The sequence below is a fragment of the Hyaloscypha bicolor genome (assembly GCF_002865645.1).
Source record: "Hyaloscypha bicolor E unplaced genomic scaffold K444scaffold_126, whole genome shotgun sequence".
Lineage (NCBI taxonomy): Eukaryota > Fungi > Ascomycota > Leotiomycetes > Helotiales > Hyaloscyphaceae > Hyaloscypha > Hyaloscypha bicolor.
The window spans coordinates 406833-433509 of NW_020194628.1; the positions used below are offsets into that span (position 1 = coordinate 406833).

General features: G+C 39.1%; 5 protein-coding genes across 5 annotated transcripts; 4 read left to right on the plus strand and 1 right to left on the minus strand.

Annotated features, from left to right (window-relative positions):
* Positions 1-573: 573 nt before the first annotated feature.
* On the plus strand, positions 574-2946 carry K444DRAFT_538973 (uncharacterized protein; the record flags this gene model as incomplete). The annotated part of the gene is made up of 1 exon (XM_024875583.1): positions 574-2946. One exon carries the CDS (start codon positions 574-576, stop codon positions 2944-2946), a length of 2373 nt encoding a protein of 790 aa, XP_024731786.1.
* Positions 2947-3833: 887 nt separating this feature from the next.
* On the plus strand, positions 3834-6162 carry K444DRAFT_666840 (uncharacterized protein). The gene is made up of 3 exons (XM_024887227.1): positions 3834-3965; positions 4046-4440; positions 4488-6162. Exons 1-3 carry the CDS (start codon positions 3903-3905, stop codon positions 5836-5838), a joined length of 1809 nt encoding a protein of 602 aa, XP_024731787.1. The 5' UTR covers positions 3834-3902; the 3' UTR covers positions 5839-6162.
* Positions 6163-10142: 3980 nt separating this feature from the next.
* K444DRAFT_538964 (uncharacterized protein) lies at positions 10143-10520 on the plus strand (the record flags this gene model as incomplete). Its single annotated transcript, XM_024875582.1, has 2 exons — positions 10143-10271; positions 10347-10520. Coding segments are annotated over 2 exons (303 nt in total), but the record flags the coding sequence as incomplete, so codon positions are not given.
* A 9550-nt stretch (positions 10521-20070) lies between these two features.
* Positions 20071-20491, plus strand: K444DRAFT_481161 (uncharacterized protein; the record flags this gene model as incomplete). The annotated part of the gene is made up of 2 exons (XM_024873000.1): positions 20071-20258; positions 20320-20491. Coding segments are annotated over 2 exons (360 nt in total), but the record flags the coding sequence as incomplete, so codon positions are not given.
* Positions 20492-23518: 3027 nt separating this feature from the next.
* Positions 23519-26089, minus strand: K444DRAFT_666842 (uncharacterized protein). Its single transcript, XM_024887228.1, has 3 exons — positions 25791-26089; positions 25521-25741; positions 23519-25470 (listed from the first exon to the last, which is right to left on the minus strand). Exons 1-3 carry the CDS (start codon positions 26009-26011, stop codon positions 23531-23533), a joined length of 2382 nt encoding a protein of 793 aa, XP_024731790.1. The 5' UTR covers positions 26012-26089; the 3' UTR covers positions 23519-23530.
* Positions 26090-26677: the final 588 nt, after the last annotated feature.

Sequence of the window (26677 nt, forward strand, 5' to 3'; positions counted from 1 at the left end):
GACTTGCAAGAAAGACATCTGTTGACCTCGAACGAATCCTCGAAGCCCTTGCGGATACCGTATTCATACCTTCGAATTGCCACGTCAACGTCGCAGATGTTTCCCTCTTCAATTTCGACTTGAAAATAGCTGTACACATACTACGGTCCATTAATTTATACAAGGATTTGTTTATATCAAACATTCTTCACCCAGACTGTCTACATTCGACACCCAATCCTCCGAACAACTCGCAAGAATTACTGTTTCGAATCATACATTCGCTCGAATCGACTTCGCGCGGTCCTCGAAGCAACTTTGTCAATTGACAGCTCCTTTCGTCTACAAGTCTACAGCCCCTTTGTGCCTCCTCCAGGGCACCATTAATCCTTCAAAACGGCTGTATTATCATCACTGGTGCGGGACAGCTTTGTCCTGCCACCTCACCTTCACGCAATGCAGGAAACACAAGCAGCAAACCCTCAGAACGGGCCTGGCGCAGCGACCGCTGGCAGATTCCCTGGCCATGCCTCGAAACCTTCGAACAGCGATACGGGCTTCTCCCACGGTGCATACAGTTCGAACCACTTCTCGATGGGCGGATATGGAGACAGACACCCACGGAGAGCGAACGTTCCTTCGATCAACACGCAACCCATGAATCAGCAAGGGCAGAATGACATGGCAACACCTGGAACGGGGTTCGACATGCAATTCACCCCTTTACTTCCATCCCAACTCCTTCTGGGCTCTCCTTTCCAACCTGGCACTCCAGCTGCTTTCGCGTCTCCTCAATTCCAGAACTACGCTACCTTCAACCAACAGAACAATCAACAGCAACAACAGCAGGGCATGTCTAGTCCGATTCAGCAGATGTCTCCTCAGTTGTACCAATCGCTCGTTTCACCTTCGACCTACGGCGCACCGCAATTCTACAATCCCCAATCGCCGACCGGAGGATTTGCTTCAATGAACAATCAGATGCAACAGATGCAGATCCAACCATCCTCTCCTGTACATATGTCACCTGGATTGGTTTCGGGTACGAGCAGGACGGTGTACTTGGGAAACATTCCCCCGGAGACATCTGCGGAGGAGATCTTGGGACACGTGAGAAGTGGTCAGATCGAATCTGTCCGACTTTTACCGGACAAGAACTGTGCATTCATTTCGTTCTTGGACGGAAGCTCCGCCACTCATTTCCATTCTGACGCCATCTTGAAGAAGCTCTCGATCCGCGGTCAGGATATCAAGGTTGGATGGGGTAAACCCTCGCAGGTGCCAACGTCAGTCGCTCTTGCTGTTCAACAGTCAGGTGCCTCGAGAAACGTGTACTTAGGAAACCTCGATGAGAATGTGACGGAGGAGGAGCTGCGAGAGGATTTGAGCAAGTTCGGCCCAATCGACACGGTCAAGATTGTTCGTGAAAAGGCAATCGGTTTCGTCCACTTCCTGTCAATTGGCAACGCTATCAAAGCTGTGTCACAACTCCCACAGGAGCCCAAGTGGCAATCACCCCGCCGAGTGTACTACGGAAAGGATAGATGCGCGTATGTTTCAAAGACGCAACAGCAGAACGCTGCTCAATACCTGGGCATTGCACCCGGGTACGCCCATGTGCTCAACGGAGCCGATCGTGACTTGATATCGAATGCTCTGGCTCAACAATCCGTTGCAGCCGCAGCCGTTGCCACAACCGCCGGAGGAATCAACAACCTTGGCAATCGCACCGTTTACTTGGGAAATATCCATCCCGAAACCACAATTGAAGAGATTTGTAATGTTGTCAGAGGTGGACTTTTACACCACATTCGATATATACCCGACAAGCATATTTGCTTCGTCACCTTTATTGACCCAACTTCAGCTGCTTCTTTCTACGCTTTGAGCAATTTACAAGGCCTAATGATTCATAACAGGAGGTTGAAGATTGGATGGGGAAAGCATTCTGGCGCGCTCCCAGCTGCCATTGCTCTTGCTGTGAGTGGCGGTGCTTCGCGGAACGTCTACATTGGGAACTTGGACGAATCCTGGAGTGAGGAGAGGCTGAGACAGGACTTCTCTGAGTATGGTGAGATTGAGCTTGTCAACACTCTTCGAGAGAAGAGCTGTGCGTTCGTCAACTTCACCAACATCGCCAATGCCATCAAGGCAATCGAGGCTGTGCGAGGCAAGGATGATTACCGCCGATTCAAGGTCAACTTCGGCAAGGATCGTTGTGGAAATCCTCCTCGTCAAGTTCAGCAAGCTCAATCCCCTCGCAATGACGGCGTGAACTCGCCTCCCCCAAACAGCGGTGGTCTCCAGCCAAGCCAAAACGGCAGCTCGCCAACTGGTTCTCAAGCACCCGGCTCAGCGAACGGTTCGCAGAACTTCCAAACCGCCCCTACACCATCCACCATTCTCAATGCGGGCAGCAACAACCCCCTCACCTTGTACCTGAACCAAGTCTCGCAACAAGCTCACGCCCAGCAACAGCAACAGCTTGACCCCTACGCCGTCGCTCAGCTCCAACAGCAACAGCAGCAAGTTCTCCAAGCTCAACAAGCCGCTCTCTATGGCAACAACTCATCCTCCAACATCGATGCTCTCGACATCCCCCAACAAAGCCAAATAGGCCACCAACAATCCGCGAGCATTTCCGGTATGAATGGTTTCCAGAGCGGAAACTCCTCGTCTGGCGCACCTACCGTCAACGGTCTCCTTGCCCCAGCTCGTGGACAGCACAACCGTGCAGTCAGCTTGCCGGTCTTCGCGCAGCAGGTCAATGGGCAGTTCCAAGAGAATGGGAATACGAATGGCAATGGAGAGCGGAGGGGACATCAGTATCAGAGCAGCTTTTCGGGCGGGAATTCCAATGGCAATGGAGTGTTTGGAAACGGTTATGGACTAGCGATACAAGACGGAATGGGAATGAATATAAATGGGTTGAATGGGTGGGCAGAGGAGGAGGTCGTGGGGAACTGAGCGAGCTGCGAGCCTGCGAGCAAATCATGGTGTCCGCGGCGTTGAAAGTGAAGGGGAGGAAGAGACGAAAGAAGCGGGTTTGTGGCTTGGATACCTGCATGGATATTGTGTTGTAATACCTTCCTTCCTTCATGTGTTTGCTTGTTTCCTATAACTCTTTTCCCTTTTATTTTTTTTATCTTTTATCATCATTCAGCCACTGTTTTTCGGGATTTCTCTCAACATCGCAATGGATTCCGCCGTTTTTCTGTTCGTGTATTATTGTGTGTCTGTGTGTGAGGTCTCTTTGGGATTTGAGTGTGAGATCAAGCAAAGTAGTGAAAGAGAGTTGGCTAAAGAGAGAGTACGAGAAGAGAGAATTCCGTGGCTAGTCTAGTGAAGGGATAGAAAGAGGAAAGAAATGCCATGGGTTTTGAGACTTGAATTTTGCTCTGCTTTGCTTTTGTCTGGTGTGATATCCTTTTGTTTCTGAAAGTGATAATAGCTTATTCCTACTAAGGGCAGGAGATTGAGGCATCGTACCTTTTGGGGAGTGTTCCAATTAGTCAGCAGCACGAGACCAGAAAGTTTTGTTGCAGGTCTTATTTTGGAGTTAGGGTTAGGGATTGGAATGTGATTGGCTGCCCCTCGCTGTCAGTGCCCAAGTGTTCAAAAGGTCACGTGAACATGCTCGTTCTTCGATATTTTATAGTTTCCTACTTGTATATATTACTTCCCTACTTGCTTACTAGTTATATATGGGCATACTTGTATTAAGGCATCTTCGAGAGATTTTGCCATCTTTTCCTAATAATTCTTGCTCATTCGTGAGGTTCCATCGTGATCGGAGGCTTGCACACTGAGGCGCAGCAAGCCACACGACCACGTCGACTTTCCTCGAGGTTGATAGCCTTACCTGGAAAATGCCCTCAGCCATCTTATCCTAACCTTCAAGGAGCACACTGGTGCATCGTATCATGATGGTGGATCCCCTTTCCATTGCGGCGAGCTCTGCAGCGCTCGCGCAACTCTGCTTCAAGGTGAGAGATCTCGAAGAAGGCCTAGGCTGATCCCAACCTCACTTATACCGGTAGCCTCATATGCTGATTTGGGAGCCTAGTTGTCTGTAGCCATCAATGGCTTTGTAGGAGACGTCAGGTCAATCGATGACAAGATTCAGACGCTGCATCAAGGACTGAACTCACTCTCACAGATCTTGACCGGTGTCAGCCTTGCCTGGACGAGCAATCCCGAGGTAGCGGCAGCCCAGACAGGACCTGATGGACAACTCTGGGTGTCTGTCAAAGACAGTATATCAAGATGCGCAGCTGTTCTGGATAAATTCGAGCAGCTGCTCAACAGGGTGTCCACCGATAGCGGGACCAACAGGGGCATATTGCGGCGCTCCGTATCCAAAATTAAATTCAACTTCAACACGAATGATATGGATGGTTTTCGAACGGAGATCGACATCTACCACCGTGTCTTAGTCATTGCACTCAACTCTATCAACACGTAAGTCCTCTTTTCAAGTTGGCTTGGAACGAGAGTAACGCTGGCAGGTGTGCCATTTTGCGCCGTGATCGCACGGATGCAGAGGTGTCTCAACGTCTTGGCACCATCGAGGCTGGAATCGATGGGCTCAATCGACAGCTCGTCAAAGGCCGGACTCAATCGCTCATGCCCGGCTCGGAGGCTGCAGACACCCTGAAAGGATTCCTGAATGCGGCAAATGCTTTCCGGGCCAGTGCGAGCACATTCTCCAGCAGTGGCAGCACGACTACAGCCAAGAGCGCAACGGTCCGGGGTGGGAGCGTGTTCGGCGACCCGTTGTCGAAGGAGAAGCTCGACAAGATCAAGAGATGGATTCCAGCACCGACAGAGAGGGGCTCCGAGGGCTCCGTCACCGATGTTGCATCTTCATCTGGGTGGAATGGATCCGTGCAGGATGTTGAGTCTCTCCCTCAGCTCATGTCTGTTCTTGAGAACGTCACCCAGATGGCCGATCGCTTCCAGGCTCTTGAAAAGCAGAAGCATTTCACCAAGGACGAAGAGATTCGCTTACTCCGGGAGAGATGCGAACAGCAGGAGAAGAAGAGTAAGGATTTAGAACAGACATATACCGCTACTAACGAAAATCTAAAGAAAGAGCTTGAGCACAATGTTGATTTCTACGAGCATGAGTTTCGTCAGAGTGAACACATCATAGCAGAGCTCCGTGAGCGCGAAAAGAAAATATCCGAAGCGCATGATATCTTAGCAAAGAAGAACGACAATCTACTCATGAAGTTAGATGAGGAGACCATAAGAACAGGGATGTTGGCAAGAGGGATGAATGACTTGCGCGAAAATTTCACGAGAGAGCGGGTCGCTTTCGAGGGCAAGCTCGAAAGCGTGGCAAGCTCCATGGCAGATCTCCAAGCATGCGTGGAGGTACTCACGGAAGAGAAAGGCATCTTGGAAGCGAAGAACGAAACTCTGGAGAGCGAAAAGCGGGGTCTCATTCGGGTTCTTAGCGAAACTACTGCACAGAATTCTAGGTTGGAAATACAGTACACGAAACTCAATATGATTTCGGATGAGCGAATGACGGAGATGGTCCAATTCTTTGAAAAAAATAGAATAACGGAGGCGGAAACTTATAGAAAAGAGCTAGCAGACGTCGAAGCCAGATACTGTGCAATAATGCTAAAACTGAAGGAGGAGAACGACGAGCTCATCACCAAAAACTCGGTTGCACAAGCGGCCTTGATAGAAAAAGTCGAGAGGTTTTCGCTGGTGGTGCCTCAGATGATGCAGGATCTCATGCGCAATCTCTCAAAACAAGCGACTGATTTCAAAGACGGATGTGCTTCCTTGACGGCGAATATCAAGGAATCTCCACGAGAGGAGATTGGAGAGTCGAAAGCCTGAGACAAGTCAGGGTGATCAGCTTGCTGTGAACGTGGTGCAAGCAGGAACTGTGTTAGCGTCCTCAAACAACAACAAAACGCTCTTGGCACAGAAATCCAAAAGGAGAGAAAGGCCTCTCTCGGTCAATGTCGGTTGGCCAAACACGGAAGACGGTGGCTACGTCGCATGAAAATCGCCAAAATGGTTTCGTTGTGAGTATTGGGCTGAACACTCCAGGTTCAAGACCCAAGTCATGCCGTAATTGCACATTTTGTGTGCCTTTTTATTCCGGGGCACACTGGTGGTAACGAGAGGATGTCGCTGGAGGCGGCAAAGCCATGTAGCTTTCACGACTTGTTGACAACTTCACAAGTTGTGGTCTCATGTTTTCTTTGCTCAGAAAGGAACGAAACGAATGTTTCATCCCTGACCCAATCGGTCGAAGAGAACTAGAAATGGATTCCCCTCTCGACACCATGTACCAAGTCCGCTCTCCAGCATGGCCACTAAGAGCCCGTTCGGCCGCGCACATGCCCTTTTTTCCTGTACAGGGGCGGTATTCCCTTTACCGCCCCTTTCCTGTACGCCCCGTACAGGGGCGGTAAAGGGCATGTACGAGGTTTACCGCCCCTGTACAGGGCGTTCGGCCATTTCCTGTAAAGGGCATTACGGGCCCTATTAGTAATAAGTTACTAAGCTTATGTGGGCCGCTAATAATAAATCTCTTTACACGTTAATACGTCTCCTGTATACCTTTTTATGACTTTAATCTGATTTAATACGCCTAATATGCCACGGAAAAGTCGAACGCATCCTATAAAGCAGAGATCTACTCAAGCTAATACGCAAGCTAATACGCAAGCTAATTTGCAAGCTCTATTGCAAGCTCTATCGCAACCCCCCGATTTACAAGCTACTAATATAGAACCATTCCGATAGACTAATAATATAATACAAGCGGCCCTGGACAAAGTAATTTAGTAAGATGCCCTTGGTAAACGCGCTGGCTAGGGCTTTAAAGCTAAAGCCTGGCTTTTAATTACTATAGCTATATAAGACGCTATTCCTGCGAATACGGGTTAGAAGCTTAGTATTGCCTAAACAGAGGGTAAACTGGATCTGGTATTTACTTATTTATATCTTTTTCCCTTAAATATATACTAATTATATTTCTCTCTATAATTAAAAGCCAGATTAAAGAAATATATTAAATTAATGAAAAAGATATTGGGCTAGGAATAGAACCAGGAGACTCAGATATTATAGGCATTGATTTATGCCTAGAGATCCTTATATGGAGTATATAAGGATAATAAAAAGTACTATGGGTTCTTTAAAAATAATGCTTTTCGGGAGAAAGACAAATTAATATAGATATATAAGGAGAAGGTTATTACTAGAAAATATGCCGCTTTTCCGGAAAAGAGATTAAGGGGTAATAATAATTCTACCGCAAGTAATAATAGTAATTCGAGTAATTCGGAGGCGGGTTTAAGTACTAGTTTGTCCCGTTATCCTTCTAAAAAGAGGCCTCGTATAAATATTTAATTAGGAGATAAGATAGAGGAAACCGCGATTTTCTGGTCTAATTCAGAATATAGTAGTACAAAAGCTACTGACCCTAATTCCTTTGGTCTTAATAGAAAAGGTAACGAAATTAATAGTATATAAGCTTCTAAGACTTCTTTTACGTAGCAATTAATGCTAGCTCTCAAGTCTTCTAAAAAGAAGAAGAATAAAAAAGCAAGAATAGTAGGAAAGGACATTTCTGTAGATAAATAGCCATAAAGAGAAGAAGTAAAGAGGGAAAGAAGTAGTGCGGATAAGATTAAAGCGGGCCTAGATAATCTTACTAAGTAAGCGGATTAGTTAAATGAGCTTTGGCGAGATGCCCTTATAGCTTGACTAAAGCTTATTAATTATACTATTTCTTTAGCTATACTAGTATATGAGCAAGCTTTTATTATATTAACCCGGGAGTATACTACTTAGCTATAATAGGCACACGTGATGGCGCATAGACAGGTGTCAGATGTCATGGATCTAGTTTCCTATTTTGGGTATAGCTTGCAATCGGAATTATATAAATCGCATGGGATTTCCTAATTAAGTAAAGGGCTTCGTATGCCTGGCTAAATACTAGGGAATATATAGGGAGACGCTCCTAGCTTTGGAAGGGGCATTAATTAGTCTCTTATTAGAATTAATTCTTGGAATTAGTTATACTTATAAGCGTTACTTCGTAGCTTACTTACCTTAATTACTTATATATTATCCTGCTATTACGTGCCTCATATTCTAATTAATCTAACCTTCGGGAAGTAGTTCATTACGAGGTAGTTAAGCCATTAATAGATAAAACTATTAATAACTAGAGTATTAACTAGAAGAAGCGCCTCTACTATTACTAGAGTAATCTAGTCGGGCATCCAGGGGAGTGCCTAGTTAGCCACTCTAGCTATTGCCTAATTAGGAAAAGAGAGTAGAACTCAGATATCCCCAGAACTAGCTAGTAGGATAATAATAATAGAGAAGCTAGTAGCGGCTCATTATCGTATTACTGAGTTAGAAGCAGAAATATAATAAAGGGAGAATCTAAAGGATCTAGAAGCTTAGATTCGCTATCTTAAGGATATTCGGATACTTATTATAGAACCTATTATGCTACTGGCGGCATATTTAGTTTATAGGGCTCCAAAAACCCGAGAATTACTAACTTATAAGGGGAAGAGTATTAAGGAAGCCCAGGATTTCTTCTATTAGGTAAAGCTAAAATAGTATAAAGATAGCGGGATTACTTGGGCTATAGATATAATAAAGATTATATATTATATTTCCTGCTTTAAGAATATAGCCAGGGATATCTGGAAATATAGGGAGTAATTAGTGAGTATTAATACCATAGATTAGAAGACCTTTATTAAGTTTATAAAGGATTTTATCTTGGATCCGGAGAACCGTAATAATATCCTCGCCAAGTTTAAGGATATAAAATAGCGGCCAGATTAGAGTATCCAAAGCTTTATATCCTACTTAGATAGCCTATTAAATAACTTGGGATATACGGATTTACTATAAAAGCAGAATAACTTATTTAGTAACTTGAGGTAGGAGATTCGGAATAAGATTAATTACTAAGGGAATACTTTATAAGAAAGAAAAAAGCTTATTTCTACGGCTATAAGGGTTAAGAATAACTTGAACTAGTTTACTTAACGGGAATATAATAATAAGCTAATAAGTTAATAAAAGAAAGGAAATTAGAGAAAGAAAAGAAGAAATAATAAAGGGAAATAAAAGAGAAGTATATTCCTATTACGAGATTTATATAACCGGAGTAATAAAAGCATAGTAACGGGATCTATTATAGTATCTATATTAGGATTTATAAGACCGGATATAACTTGCTTTACTTACTAGAAAGAGAATTACTATATTACTACCTGCCTAAATCAGGGAAAACCGACTTATTATAACTATAATAAGTCTGGTTATAAGGTATATAAGTACCTAGAATTAAAGAAGCCGGGAAACGGGCATGCCCCGTAATAGTTATACTCGTTTATATTATAAAGAGCAAGGCTCCTAAAATAAGAATAGTAATTAAGGTTATTATTAAGATAAGGAAAGGTAAGTAAAGAGTTAGAGTATTAGTTAACTCAGGTATAGAGGCTAATTATATAAAGAGGAAATTAGCCTTAGATATAAGTATTCTATTAATATTAAAAGTAACTTCCTTATTCTTACTAGAGAAAAGAAGAATTCATTTATATAAAGATTATATTCTTAGGATTATTACTAAGGATATACTAGGGAACTAAAGGGAAGCTAATATATACTTTATATTATATAATTTCGATCTGAACTATATTAATATAATATTTGAATTCCTATAGCTTTACTAGATTAATTCCCTAATTTCCTTTAGAAAGGTAATATAGAGATACTAGATTTAATTATAAAAGATTAAAGTTCTAAATACCAGGAAGTTTACTAAAGTAGTAAAGTATAAGGCATATGTTTTTCTATTAATTACCTATCCTATAATAGATAGCTAAAGAATTACTACTATTATTATAAACGGAATAGCTATATTTCCTAGAAAATATTAAAACTTTCTCCGAGTATTCTCTATAAAGGCTATAGATATACTATCTAATTACTATATAATAGAGTATTATATAGATCTAGAACTAGGATCCTAATTACTATATAGTCCTATATATACTTTATTAGAAAGAGAGCTTAAAGTCTTTTAGGAATATCTTAATACTAGCTTAAAGAAAAAGTAAATCTATTATTTTACTAGCCTAGTTAGTACCCTAATTATATTTATTTTAAAGAAAGAAGACGGCCTATATCTATATATTAATTACCGGGGTCTAAATAGGATTATTATTAAGAACCAAATACTATTATTACTTATTAGTAAGATAATAGATAGGCTTTATAAAGTAAAGATATATATAAAGCTAGACTTAAAAAATACTTATTATTAGTTATAAATATAAGAGAGTAATAAGTAAAAGATAATATTCCGAATATACTATAGATATTTTAAGTACTATATTATATTCTTTAGACTATCTAATACTCCGGTAATATTTCAGGTATATATTAATTATATACTAGTAGGCCTTATAAATATTATTTATATAGTTTATCTAAATAATATTTTGATTTATTTAGAGAACCCAGAATAGTATATAATAGTAGTTTAATATATACTCGAGTAATTATAGTAATACTAGCTCTTTATAAACTTAGTAAAATACGAGTTTAATATAGAGAAAGTAAAGTTTCTAGGATTTGTAATTAGCCCAGATAATATAGAAATAGAGGCTAGCCGGGTTATAGCTATTAGGAAATAGCTAGCCCTAAAAAATAATATTCGAGAAGTTCAAGTATTTCTGGGTTTTACTAACTTTTACTAGAGATTTATCTATAAATACTTTAGGGTAATAAAAGAGTTAACTAATTTACTAAAAACTAGCGGAAAACTACTATATTAGTTTAGCTAAACAAATGAGGCAAATAAGGCTTTTAGGAAGCTATAAATTATATTTATAATAGTACTAATCCTTTATTATTTTAATCTAGCCTTAAAGATTTATATAGAAATAAATACTTTAGGATTTATAATTATAGGTATAATTTCCTAGCTCTTTAATAAGGGAATAGAAGCCAGGTAATACCCTATTACTTTCTATTTAAAAAAGATAACTATAATTAAGAGTAGGTATAAGATATATAACTCTGAATTCTTAACTATTATTCTAGTATTTCATACTTAGTAGTATTACCTAATATATATCCGGTATATTATTATTATTAAAACAGATTATAATAACTTAAAATACTTTATAATTAAGAGAAAACTAAATAATTAATAAATAAGATAGGTAAAGAAGCTAGCTACCTTTAACTTTATCTTAAAGTATTAGCCAGGGTATAGTAATCCCGCTAATAGGCTATTAAGGAGGCCAGACTTTATAGCGGATATAGATAAAGATACTTTATTACTTATACTTTATAATAAGCTATAGAATATAAAATAGAGAATCTTATAGGTAATAGTAATAGGACGCTATACTATTCCTATAATACTATAATATAAGGCCCAGAAAAGAGGAAGTAGGTATTTCTTAATTAGCAAGATACTAAGGAATTCTAAAAAGGAAGTCTATTTTAGTAATAGAATAATACCGGAGATATTACTACCTGAGCCTATTACTAGTATAGCTAGTTATAAATAGTACATACTACGAATTCTAGCTATATAAGTAGCTAGGTCCGAAATAGTATATAAGGAAAGCAGAGAAATATTACTTGAATTACTATTATAGTACTAAAGGCTTAATCTATTAGTATAATACCGGTAATATAAATAGTTCTTAAAAAGAACTTCTACTAGAGCTATTAAGACTTAGGAACTTAATATATCTGGGTTATTAAGATATTAGGGTACTATTTATATACTAAATAAGCCGGCTCTTAAAAAAGAATTACTATAAACTAATTATAATAATTCTATAAATAAGTATTTTAGTACTAGTAAGATACTAGAGATTTTCTAGAGAAAGTACTTCTAGTAAAATATAAGAAAGAATATAAAAGACTATATTAGAACTTATTCTATATATTAATAGACTAAGATAAAAAGATATCTACTATATAGTATACTTAGTTCGTTTCCTCTTTTCTCTAAGCTATAGTAAGAAATTACTATAGACTTTATTATAGGACTGCCTTCTTCTAGGTTTTATAGTAAAATATATGATTTTATACTTATTATTATTAATAGATATACGAAAATGGTATAATATATTCCGATTACTAAGAAAGTCTCGGCTCTTAAGCTAGCGGAGCTATTTATATATTATATTATTAAAGACTTTAGTATACTTGCGGGTATAACCTCTAATAAAAAATCTGTTTTTATAAGCAAGTTCTAATTAAGTTTATACTTTTACTTAAAGGTTTAATAATAGCTAAGTATAATATTTTACCCGCAAACTAATAAATAAATAGAGAATCTAAACTAAACTCTAGAATAATACTTAAGATATTATACTAGTTACTAGTAAGATAACTAGATAGTAAAGCTTATTCTTATAAAATTCACGTATAATAACTTTATATATTTAATAATAGAAATATCCCTATTTTATATCTTATATGAATTTTATTCTAGTATTAAATTATATATTAAGAATAATATTCTAGAAAAAGAAGTACCGGTAATATAGGAAAGAATATAAAGAATTTAAGTAGAACGAGAGGTATTAGAGAAATAATAGTAAGAAATAGTAAATATATAGAAAAAGTACTATAATAAGAAATATATTAATAAGGAATTCAAGATATATAATAAAGTTATACTTTGTATAAAGAATATTTAATAGCTATAACCTAGTATAAAGCTAGTAAACAGATATCTTGGCCTCTTTAAAGTTCTAGAAGTTATAGGAATATATAAATAGGTATATTACTTGAAATTACTATTATTATATTAGATCTATAATATTTTTCACGTTTCTTTCTTAGAACTATAGTACTCGCGAGCTAGTATTATAATAGAACTAGAGCTAGTTAAGATTAAGGGCAAAGAGGAATTCGAGGTGGAATTTATTATAGCCTATAGGGAAAGTAGAAAAGAAAAAGAATATCTTATTTATTAGAAAAGCTACTTACTAGTAAATAATATATAGGAACTACTAAATAATCTAGAGAATATAGCTCAAGAATTATAAGAATACTTGGAAAAGAGTAATATTATAATACTATTAGCTAAATAGAGATATAAAAGATAAATGCTTTTATTAGGAAACTATTAAAAAACTATATATTTATTCTTGGAAAAATTATATGAAAATTATTAAAAACTCTAATTTCTATATCCTATAAATACCCTACTCTTATAACTACTTTCTATTATTTTTATTATTATTCTTATTAGGATTCTCTTGAGAAATAGATAATAAATTAGCCTATAAAGCTATTAGCTATTAGTAAGAAATAAGAAAGAAGTAAGTTTACTTAATACTAAAGAATATTAATTATATTATTAAGAGTACTTTATACTTGTACTAAGCTAGTAAGAATTACTTAACTTATTCCTTGAATTATTAGGGGAATCCGTTAGCCTCGAATAATAGCTTTAATACGAGAAGTATATATAGTTTAGTATAGAAGAATAATAATAATAGCCTTTTCTCTTTTAGGTAAAGAATAGGGAAAATACTTATATATATTAATAATTTAAAGAAAATAATTTAATTATATTATATATACTTAAGGAACCTTAGATAGTATTAGAATAAGAAATAAAAGAAGAAATTTGTAACTTATAGAATTATATTTCTTATTCTTGAAGTAATAGTAATTATATATTAAGTAATTATTACTTTTAATATAAGTAAGATTAGGAAACTTAGTAATATTCTTAAAATATTAAAAATAGTAAGGGCAAATTAAGGATATAGAAGTATTAGCTAAATAAGTAATAATAGGCTAATAAATACTAAGAGAAGTATTTATCTTAATAAATAAAGAAGTAAAAAAGGAAATTAGAAAAGGACTTAAATAAAGCTTAAATAAGGTTTAAAGGAACTTAAAAAAGCTTAAAGAAGGCTTAAAGAAGAAAGGCAAGAGATAAGGAAGAGCTAGGTATAGTATTATAGTTAAGAAAAAAGAAGATTAGTTAGTAGGAAAAGAGAGGCCTTTTTATAATATTCTTTTCCCGAATAGTAATTATAAATTTAGAACCGGCTTTATACTAGAAATACCTAGAAAATTCTAAAGAAGGAATTCACGAATAAATTAGAAGATCGGATTAACTTTTCTAAGCTCTTAGGCCTATAAAGTAATAATTTATTTGCAAATAGAGACTAAGTTAGGATTTATAAACTAATTAGGAAATCGGATAAGCTTTATATCTAATAGTATATACTATATTTATATTACCTTTATAAAAGGGAATTACTAGAGGTAATTTATAAACTAGCTAGAAAGAATTAGTAAACTATATCCTTAACTTTATTACCTAATATAATAATAGAGTAATTATAGGGAGTTTTTAGAGAAAGCTAGTAATTAGAAAAGTTTTAAGGAAATATTTATAAAGCTATTTATAGTTTTTCTAGGCCTCTTGGGAATAAGGGCCTAGAGAAGAAGTTAATATAATAGGTATATATAATAGTATATAAATAGGTATTAGATATTATAAATCTAGTTTCCTATTTTGGGTATAGCTTATAATCGGAATTATATGAATTATATAGGATTTCCTAATTAAGTAAAGGGCTTTATATACCTGGCTAAGTACTAGGGAATATATAAGGAGACGCTCCTAGCTTTAGAAGAAGTATTAATTAGTTTCTTATTAAAATTAATTCTTAGAATTAGTTATATTTGCAAGTATTACTCTATAGCTTACTTACCTTAATTACTTATATATTACCCTGCTATTACGTGCCTTATATTAGCCTAATAGCCTTAAAGATAATAAGTTTAATACTTTGCTACTAATACTTAAATAGCCTATTAGGCAAGAGACTACGTTTAGTACTTTAGGAATAATAAAGGGAAAATATTTTTATATACTATTACTAGGGCCTTGCCAGAATTAATTTATTTAGAGATTATTAGAAGAAATTAGTACTTTTATTCTTGAAAGTAATAGGTTTTCCTTTATTTTGCCTATAGAGGATTTTAGTAATTAACTTAGTACTAATTTTCGCAGCCCATATAGTAAATAATAAGTAATTTATATATATAGGCAAATATGTATTTTCTTTTTTTAAAGAACTTTCTTAAATAAATATTAATATATACTATTTATTAGATTATTAGGTATATCTTAGGCTATATTTTGCGCTACTATATTTCCTTAAAAGTCTATATTTCAATTTTTAATTTGTTATTCTAGTAATATAGCTAAATGTAATACTATATTAGAAAATCTATTTATAATATTATTATTTTTCGGAATTAATCCGGTTAATATATTATAATCTATAACTTCCGGTGCGTCTTTACATGTAACCGGAGTTATAAAAATTATTATAGTAGTTAAGATATAAAATCTAGAAATAGGGGAAATACTATAAATAGATTATTATAAAGTATTTATATATGGTATTAAGGTTTTATGAATACGGACTAGTACTAGGCGCTCCCGAAATAGCCTCTAAGTAGCTTGCTTAGGCCGAGCTAGACTAAATTCGGAATTATTTCTACCGAAAATACTCTAAATTACCTTGCTTTAGTAACCCTATAATCTATTTAGTAAAGTAGATACTTATTAACTAATGAAATATTTACTAAACCATAAACTAATTAGTAATTTAAAGAAAGAATAGTAAGCGTATTTAATATTATAAAAAATTATTTTCTTTGGATTAGTAGTTTCTAAGAAATTTCATATGAAATAAATATTAAGATTTCTAGTATACTAAAGGCCTGAAATAGTATCTATTTATAGTTATACTTAATTTATTTAGTAATTATAACTTTTCCAGGAGATCTGTCTAATTAAAAACAATATTTATAATATCTTTTTATATATATAAGTTCTATATATATATTAGAAATGTCCTAAAGCTAAAAACATAATACCTAGATAAGCTATACCTATTACTAGCCTACTTCTCTCTATACTTCAGATACTTAATATAATTATCTCATATAGCTCCTATAATATTATCCCGGAAGTTCTCTATTTAATGCCTTTATCTCTAAGTAGAAATACAAGCTCTATTTAATTTCTTTGAGTTTTATAGAGCCTCTTTTACCTCTCTTTCTATATCTTCTATATTGAATTTATTAAGGCATATTGCATTTTATTAAATAAAATTATAAAGGCCTATTAGTATATAGACTAGCTATCTTTACCTATAGAAGTTTCTATATTTGTACTTTTTCCCAAGAATAGGAAATTATTTCTTAATAACTTCAAATATATACTTAATCTCGTTTCTTAGTTATATATATTAAAGGTTAAATAACTTCTCTTTATACTTTGGTTTAGCCTTAGCTTATTATTCCTCTTTTAAGTAATATCTATAGCCTCTATATAGTAATAAGGTAATATTACTATATATATATCTAGTATCTGCGAGGTAATATTTCCTAGCTAGAACTAGAAATATGCCCTTACTAATTATATTATTTATAACTGCCTAATTATTTATAGAGCTTTCCTATCCGGTATATATAAAAGAAAACTAGAAATTAAAAGTATATATTCCTAAGACGTTCTATATTACTTGGCCCTTCCGATTTATATATACCGCTTAAGAGTTAGTTCTAATAAATGCTAGTATATATATATTATTTAAAGTACTAATATAATCTTGGAAAAATAGATAGAACTTCTAATTTGTCTTAATCTTATTTATAAGGTAGTTTGGATAAGGCAGGTTAACGTATTTTATATATAATATTTCAAGGGTATTAAGGACTTTATTAAAGTATCTAAGTATCTAGTAATTAGCTAATATCTATTTAATTATAATAAGATATCTTATATTTAGAAATAGTATTACTAGAGTATTAATATTTCTCCTATATATTTCTATTTCCTATTAGCTATCTAATAATCGAGAGAAATATTATTAATTTCTCCTCTAAACTAATATGCCTACTTTACTCTAAGGATATATGCTTCTTTAAAAAGTCAACCAGATTACTAAAGGTTTAATATAGTATTCTCAAGACCTCTTAATAGCATTGCGGTTAACGAGTTTTCAGGAGTTCTAGGATATAAGTATCTCTAGTATAAGGTATAGTTTAGTATGGTATAGCGTAATAGTAGGAAAGTTCATGTCAAGAGGTAATTAAAGCTAAAGCTAGCTACTAAGCCTTTTCTTCTGCTTTATTAAGTTTGTCTTTAAGCTCGTCTGCTTTAATAAGGAGAGCAGTTAATTCGGGGTCTATAATATTAAAGGATTTAGGGTAAAAATAAAGAAGCCGGAGGGTCTCAAGTCACGTATACCATATAGAACACGCCTGTAGAGCAACGAACTAGCGTGATTCTATAGTAATTACTTAGCTCTAGCACGTGTAATTAACGCTAAAAGGGGCGGTAAAGGGTATTATGACCCGTATAATCAGGTTTTTTCTGATTATACGGGCATTATAGGGGCAGTACGGTTTTATATGGGAGTTCTGAAGGGGCGGTACGAGGGGCGGTAGCAGGGGCGGTATAAGGGGCAGTAATTAGAATACCGCCCCTCTATAGGGAATAGCCGAACGCCATATTGAAGGGGCGGTACGGGGCGGTAAAGGGCATTACGAGGGGCGGTGCGCGGCCGAACGCCCTCTAAGGATTAATGGCCTGGGATTATATAGATGGCAAAAGTTGCTCGGTAAAAGACCTAGAATAGAGTTTGCCGCAATTTGAATAGATATGAGTTAGTTATTCTCTTTTATTACACAAAGGAACTAGTTAATTATTAAAGATCTAGCCTTTTGAATTTTTATATAAGTATAAGCTAGTATATTATAAGGCTTATAAAATAGTTCTATATTTCTTAACTCGTAATAAAAGGGTTTCTTAAATAGAATTTTAATTTAAAGGAATTTATATACTAATTAATTAAGTTCTAGTTTTTAGGCCTTATAAGGCCCTATAAATTGCGGGCTTATAGGGCTCTTATATCTAGCTTCAGGGACTTGTTTACTAAATTTATAAGCTTTCTTAAGCTTACTTTTAAATAATATTAACTTTTTAATACCTTTAATTAAAGAACTATTACTAATTTATATTTAAATATCTATTAAATTAGTATTATAAGAAAATAAAGAAGGTATTAAATTCTATTAATTCCTTATAAAGTAAAGTAAATTTAAAGGGAAGCTAGGTTTTTGGTATTCCTGTCCGAGCGCCTCTACTTTGGGTTAGTGGCTAGTCTGGGCCCCAATCGACACCCAGGGGGGGGCGGGGGAGTCATTTTACATTTCCCCCTATTACCTATTACTTAGCAAAAGCTTCTGTGAATCCTCATTCACCAAGTCTGATTAGTGCGGGTAGATCCCCTATGCAAACAATCCTATATTTGATCGTTTCTAGCAACATGTCATTCACTAATTCACTAATCTACCCAAGCTGTTTTTCTGTCGTCGCGATTCTTCAAAGAGCGATCTCAGCAACGGGGTCCTCCGTAACGAGCGGATAATCCGAGAAGTTCCCTTCATTGGTTAACACTTCTATTTCGACGCCACCTCGCACGAACGCCCCCTATTTGCTCGCTTAGATCAATGTTCACGCGCATCGCTTTTCCCCGTCGTGCGAACCTTCGCAGGAACGGGCAACCGCCAGATTTGGCCGCCTTCGGTGGTTCCCCATCCATGAAGACTTCGGCATCAATTGAGATATTCTGTTCCTATCGAGCATTCCCCTCTTGGAGACGGATTTCCTGGAGTTTTTGTGATCAATTTCCCAGCCTGGCTTATTAACCTTACAAACAAACACTCCCACGCTTCTGTTCTCCAATATCAGTGCAGAGCATCTCTTTGAATCCTGGTGCAAGTCAATATCTCGGGTTTTATACAGAGCATTCATGCTCTCCTCCAGAGAACGAGATGCCTAGGTGACGGTGAGTAGGCTCGCCTTTCCCAACGCTTGATCTTTCGACTTTCTAGCTAAGTATTATTTTAAAGGGAGTTATCACTAATTTTTGGTGCGCGCAGAATATAGTTTTTTGTCTCGTTGTCTATTCCGAGTGGAAACCCGTCAAATTCCCCGCGTTGGGTAGAGGTATGGGCAAATGGATCATTATCTCTGGTTTTGTGACAACTGTGGCATCATCCCAGGGGGTTCCGGCGGAATGACTTTTGCCAATAATCTACAGTGCCCTGAGTGCCAGCATTACCGATGCGAGTTTTGTATTACAGAGCCCATGTTGGGGCGAAAAATGATAGAGAAGCCGAGAAAACTTTGGAGAGAACACGGGGATTCGCGATTCTCTCTCCTCCCTTCACCACCATCGATGCCAACAATATCTCTAGCACTGTTACAGAAGGTGCCTACGGAGAAACAGGTGTGAGTAGTCTCCATTTCTTCATTCCATCAGGACCGGAAGGTGAAAGATGGACCTGATCAGCGAAATAGTTTAACTCTTTTACAAGAAGGGGGCGTTAAAAATGCAGTCAACGTACCGCATACCAGCGAATTGGAACCTATATTTTCACCGTGGGTACGCCCCATGGCAAAGAGGCCTGAGGCTTTTCAATTCCCGTTACTGAAAATTCTTCAGACAGGGCTATCCAACTTCGATTGTCGAAGTTAGGCCCATAGCGCTTTCAGACATATCCCCTCCAACGTCACCACCTGCTCTTTCCCCGAACCCTTCAGATACATCCTTCTGCTCGTCAGACCCAGCAAATTCCGAGGTGACATCTCCGACTATGACCGACTTAGGGAGCGATATCACCACATCAGCATTAGAAGAAACCGATCACGTTGCTTTAATAGAGAGCGAGTCAGAGTCTCTAACAGCCCTTCTAGATTCTCGCTTATTGTCAGTCTTAGGGTATGACCTGGAGTTGGCCGCGCGTTTGATACCTCGAATACATGCGCTCATCAAATGGCGTTTCGCATCAAAAAAAATTGGTGTCACAGTCGTTCCATCCCAGGCGGGAGAAGACGGGAATACATCTCCTGGTGCTGTCAGTAGCAGCTCACCCGCTGTCTCGAGAACTGTAAAGCCCACGGATCTGCAACGCCGGAAGCACATAAGAGACCCCGACGAAGAAGATGAGGCAAGGAGAAACAGGGGCTCAAAAAGGCCTCGGAAAAGATTTGGCCCTGATTCACCTCGTCCTCTTGGGTTTGCCTGCCCGTTTTACAGGAAGGATCCCGAAAAATACGGAGTTGCAACAGATATCAAGTACCGAACCTGTGGGGGCCCTGGGCCTTATGAGGTTCGAAGGATCAAGTGCGTGACTTACAAAAAATGTACTAAATTTCTCACAGAGTTTAAACTCACGCACTTTTAGGGACCATTTCAAATCGTCTCACAGAACTCCGCAATGTGATAGATGCTATTGTATTTTCGAGGATGTCACTCAACTCACTGATCACAGACGCTCAGAGCCGCCGTGTGCTCAAAAGGGGATTGAGCTCAAAGAAGGAATCGATGATGGCCAGTGGGAAATGATAGAAAGGCTTCTCTCCCGAAAACGAGGAGCGAGCCAGTCGGAGAACGAAAAGCATGATATTGAGAAATGGTTTGGAATTTGGACTATACTGTTCCCTAATATTTCTCCACCGAAACACCCATGTAAGTTAGTTAAGCCGAAATATCTCCAGCATGTGTTCTGACTTCTGGTAGGGAGCGATACTGGCCCAGTTAAAACGGCACCCCTGACATTACATGTGGCAAATCTGATCGATACACTTGACGGGGTCATAGAACTCGATATCGAGAGAGGAAATCTACAGCGCAACGATTATGTCCATGAGCGGTATCGTCTCGCCGTCCGACAAGTGTTAGAAACAGCCATGGCTGTTAGCCCTCTGCCTCCTTTGGACTTCCACAGTGGTTCATCAGGACTTCAAGATTTCTCGCCAGGAAGCGCCGGTTCCCCCAATCAGCTACTCTCTACTTCTCTCAGCCCACATCCCTTGGGTCAATCTCCAATGGGGCTCTTAAGGGGCTACCGTATCCAGGATGCTACTTCCCAGCCATGGACTCCTCGGAGTCAGGTGGAGAGTTCTACACCATCAGCCAGCACCCAAAATAGCTTAGCCACTCAGTGGGGAACCCCGCAGGACTTATCTACACCGATGGCGTCCTCTTCACTGGATACTCCCGCTGGGCCAAGAGATCCATCTACTGTGAGCTCACAAGTTCAGTCGGAAACACCTGGCTACGAACTGGATGAGACCCTCCCATTGCAGATTGAATGGAGCGAGGAGTGGGACCAATTACAAAACTTCGAATCTATTGCAGCCATTTCACAGGATAGCGGTGCAGGGCTTGGGATTCCCCTTCTGGATTCTGAACAACGCATACCAAATGAAAACCTCCTTCCTGAAGACGACACATCTGACGCTGCCGCAAATAATGACTCTTTGACGGCTATACTAGAGTCGGAAATTGAGTTACCAACAGCTGGCACACCTTTCAAAGACCACAGAGATAGGAATAAAGGACTCCAAAAGCCGTTCTATGAAGATTGAATGTATTGTTTGATGATTCTATATGTTTCGCAAGCTAGTCTTGCTCCAAACAAGAGGCCTGAATTTCGTTTTGAATATCCCGTACGGCCATGTGTATATATCCCAGAAAGGGAGACGACCTGGCAATTTTTGTTAGAGGAAAAGAGATCACGCATCGTACCAGGGCATTTTCATTGTCTCACCCAGTATAAGCTCTCACTTAAGATTGGATCGATTTCATACAGCCCTACTGTCCATATCCTAGGATCTATCAGAACTGTACGAGTACTTCCATCATAATCTCTTACCTGGATCAAATGGTTGCGGCTGGGTACTGGGTTCATTGTCTTCCGCTGCCATCGGGCAATCTTCGCGCAGTGGTTGAAATAGTCTTATTGTTGGAGTCACGATTTAGATGAAGCGATGCTTCTGGTAACTTAAATACGAGGAGTTTAACGGGATTTAAAAGTACTGAGGGGGTTGAAATAGAGAATTCAGGTCTACCGAGGATATCAAGTCATTTTAAGTACCTGGGTCCAGAGCAACGAGCGTCCGCATTCTCGCCGCGAGGCTTCGCAGCGGACTGTGTAGGCGCAGCATTAATCATTATGCGTGTTCTCGCGGGATGTGTAAGCGATCACTGGGCTTCTCACGTTGTCCCTGCGAACTTTCGCAGGAAGGCTCAGTAAAGGGGCTCGCCTAAGCGTCAGGGGCAGGCGTGCTCGTTTCCAGCAGTCAGGTGCCCAGAGCAGCGGCATTGCCCTGCAAATCAGTCCTTGCAGATTAATCTCTGCAGGTAAGTCTTTGCCAACTAGTTTAGTAATACAATTCCCCAGAGTCTTTCTTGAGCATCTTCGTATCACAGTAAACAGCAAAGCTAAAGGTTTTCTGAGACCCCAGGTGACGCTGAAGTAAATAGCACAGATTTGGACCCCAGCAATTTTTCCTCCAGTGTATGGTCCTTACGTCGCCGTTGCGTAATTAATCACATTCATTGAATCTAGTTTCAATATAAGTCTGCCAGCAGTACTTGCCTAAGCTGCCTTACCTACGGAAAGCAGCAAGAACGTCTCGTCCAAGCGAGAAACACAAAACGCTAAATCACGATTCACCCCACCAAAATCGCCCGCACTTATATGCTACCCACCCCCCCTCTCCATAAGCCTCTACTACTACTTAAAATATTTACTCTTCTTATTTGTATATATATATATAAATATAGGGGTAAGAGAGGAGGGATATTGGCGGGGAGGGCGAGCAAGTTAAAAGTTAAAAGTTAAAAGTGAGAGGTAAGTTTTGAGACACGTGAGTTGCGAGGAAAAGGAAGCCCTACAATTATAGGCTTCTCATCGGAAAATTTTAGGGCAATAGTCGCCAACGTATAGGCTAAAGGTACTAAAAAATTAGTACTCAACTTTTTCGTAGGGTGCGGCATAGATTTTTAGTAGGGTCCTCTCGCCCCCGCCTCCCCTCCCCTGCTCCCCCCTCACACCTCCCCTCTCCTACCCTTATAAAGTAGTCCCAGACCGAAATGCCAACATGAACGTTTCCATTTCTGTCTTTAGACCTGAGCAGAGGCTCCTCTAGCTGCTTATGAATCAGCTAGAGCTTGCAAAGAGGATCCCCTTCTGGTCCCCATTCAGAATCGGTTTACAGTTTCCCTATCGTCTATTTTGGATCTCGATCCCTCAGAAACAGAGTTCCAAGCATCAAGTTTCTGCGGTATGCCACGAGTTATATTTATTACTCTTAGACCATAATGCTAGATAAGATTATTATCCCTTCGTCCGGTGAGACATTGCCACATTAGCGGCCGCACATGAATATCTCTAATTCAGCCAGAACATAATCCGAATCAGGGATATTCATGTGCGGCCGCTAATGTGGCAATGTCTCACCGGACGAAGGGATAAGGACGTTATTATTAAAGGGTAATGGAGATACCGGCTACCGGGGAGATATTTAGGGAGGCACGATTCGGGTGGGAAAAGGAATTATAGGATAGTTTAACGAATAGGATAGAGTAGTGTATTTGTACACATCGACTTATGGAGAGACTACTAAAGCAGAATTGCTGACAATAGAGGATTCCGAGCCCCCGGAATACGTAACGCCGAACCTTGAACTCCCGCTACTACTGGAAACTATAGGTGAGCCACTCGAAGGGCTTCTGGATTCTTCACGTTGCATTATCTCACGCTCTTTGAGCTCTTTGAGCTCTTTGGTTCGCCGATGAGCAACGAAAATTCGAAACGTGTCCCGGATTTGCTCCCAAGCTGTCTCAAGAGAGGAGTTCCCAACAGGCTGCATTTCTTGTGACTTAAATTCTCCCAACAACTGCTCCAACTCGATAGCCAAGGCTTGATCGTACTTGTCTGGTGGCTCCACAGATAAGAGATGTTTGAAAGCGATCTTCAGTTGTATAATGCTGTCCACCACGCGTGATTGTCGGCGGTAATGTAAAGAACGCTCTTTGTGAAAACGGGCTAGTTCGATTTTCAAGAATGGATTCGTTCCTTCATAACCGGCTGCTCGTATATATGAGAAGCATAGCTCTGCCATATCAAATTTCCCTACTTCGGAATAGCGGCCACCAAGACGTACAAATCCCACCCAAACGTTGAACTCATGGTACGGCTCGGGCCACTCTGACTGAAGTTCTTGCAATTGAGTGACACTGGCCATTACGTTGACCATGTTCTGGTCAACGTCCATCTTCAGATGCAGCCTCTGCATACAACCCATGACTTCTGGGACTTTCGTCTCGATCGATGCCGTGCGAGGATTAAAGTGTTCGATGAGTGTTTCGAGAAGAAGATAAAGGGCCTCGGATAATTTGTCCAGACTCTTAAGGAAGTCGGCAAGGAAAAGTTGACATATGAGTTGGGATTTAGTCTCTTCCAAATTCCTGAGACCATTGATTGCTTGACGATAAGCTGATTCTGAATCTTTGTATTCTTTCCGCTTTCTTAAAATTCGAGCTTGAGAAACCATGCAGTGCATTGTCTCTATACTAGGAGAGCCGAATAATCGAGTGTAGCCCACTTGAATGAGGTCAAGTGCAATTGAAGCCTCTTCTAGAAGGTTTTTCTTTTCGAACGAAAAACACAACTTCCAGAGATTCCGACAGAATTTCGAGCAAACATCATTGGATCCACATCCTAGATCCAAGAGGATTGAGTCAATAGACTTGCCTTTTGCTCGGAGCGCAAGGGCTTCCTTGACCGCGGCTTCGGAAGCAGGCCTACTTATCCCTGAGCTGACTGAGGTTTGGGAGTCGTGTTCAGATATGGAGGAAGTACCATTCCGCGAAGTAGAATAGCCAGACTGACTACTACAAGCGGATCCTTGTACCGATTCGGCGTCTTTCCCAGTTTGTGGGTGACGGTGCGGGTTGGCGCGGTATTCGGGATTTTCTGCGGGGATTTTCTGGACACTTTCATCGATCCTTGTCACTTCCTTAGAAATCTCTCTTCCTCGGCGTATTGTGATTACTTGGCGGGAAAGGTTTGTCAAGAGGTCAGCTGAAAGACTGTCGAGTTGTTTGTCTCGGTGTGTAACGTCCGAAGAAGAGCTGTCCGAGGCCCAGCCCATCTCTGAGATGCAGACACTGCCCCTGGATGGACTATGGTCTGCTGATTCGAGTTCGGAAGGAGATTGATTTGCGCTAAGAGCATCCTCATAAGGTACGTGAGCGGAACCACGATCAACAGTGTTAATCGAACGATTAGCTTGGCTCGACATCTCCTTGGAAGTTTTGTCCGCATTCGAATCCTCTACCGAGCACGTCCCAAAAACAGCCGATGACTCCGATCTCCCTTCATATTCCGTGGTGGTGAGTGGCTCCTCCATCTGGGGAAACAAGCAGCCTGAAGACACGGGTTCGGCTGCCTCTATTGGTTGGCAACCCTGTTCTAGAGATTCAATTGGCAAATTTCCTGCCGAGTTCGGGCGAGGCGTATGATATATGATGTTCTTGGGCGTTTCTTGCATACAAAGTCAGCGCAACCTCCAATCTTTAGAGCTATTTACGTACCTACGTTTGGAAGCACCTCGTCAACCGCCTTGGTAGTCTTCCTTCTCTTAAATTGCTCAATTCTCTCTTGTGTGATCTCAGATTGACCGTGGAAGAAAACGGTCTCCTTTCCCTCCTCGCGTACTCGTTTCTCTGCCTTTGCAACAATAATATCCATGTCAGTCGCCGAAATATTCTTTTCAAATCTCCACTCTTTCAACTTTTCCTTCCACTTCCGCTCGCTGTATTCAAATGTTAACACTATATAGACGATATGTGGAACTGACATACCTTGCTTTGAGGCCATACCGCTCTGCGATAGCAAGCATCGTGTCTTGTAGTGTGCAGTCTTCAGCCATGTAGATGTAATAGATTCGGTCTTTGAGGGAATCCCATTTCTGGTTGTTTCGAATCAAACGGGAAGTTTTGGCTGGCGCCTGGGCTCGAGTTGAGCCTGGCATTTTCCGATCGGTCTGATCGGGCAAGGCAATATCTATCAACCCGTTGGACATTGTACAGTACTCAAGGAATTACGGCCTGGATTGAAGTGTATCTTCCTCCACCGTGCGTGAGGATGTGCCCGAGTGAAAGAATAACAGGCAGAAGCATTGAGAATAGAAGGTGAGAATTTTTCAATATAGCAGCTTTTCTGCAAGTGGCGAGGCTGCAATTTGGAGGGTTTGTTGGAACGAAGACTTCCAACAAGCGGGCCACTTATATTTGTTGGCAAAGGTGCAGTTTGACAATTTTGGAAACAATGCGCCACCATATGCAAGCCACAGCACAGTGGCATTTCCAACTCGTTTCTCGGAGCTACTTCCCCGCAACGGTAAGAGCAACGAACATGTAGCATCTTTTGGTGGCTTTCTCCTTATCTGGAGTGTAAGGTTCACGATAGGCAGGACTTTGGTGATTGGGATGAAGTAGTGAGTTTATGTATGAGATCTAACAAAAGAAAACTTCGCTTAGGTACGTTGCGTCCTCAGGTTTCGAGCCATATGCAAAGCAATCAACAGAATCACATTTTTATGCGAGAGCGCAAAAGGCTCAGAACACCAAAACTAGGTAGCCAATTTCTATGACCTCTTTATAGAAGTAGCCTTAATTAAGCTTTTATAGGCTCAAATTAATAGGGTCAATTAGGGCTTCTCTCCCTAATAAGGACTCAAAAGATAGAG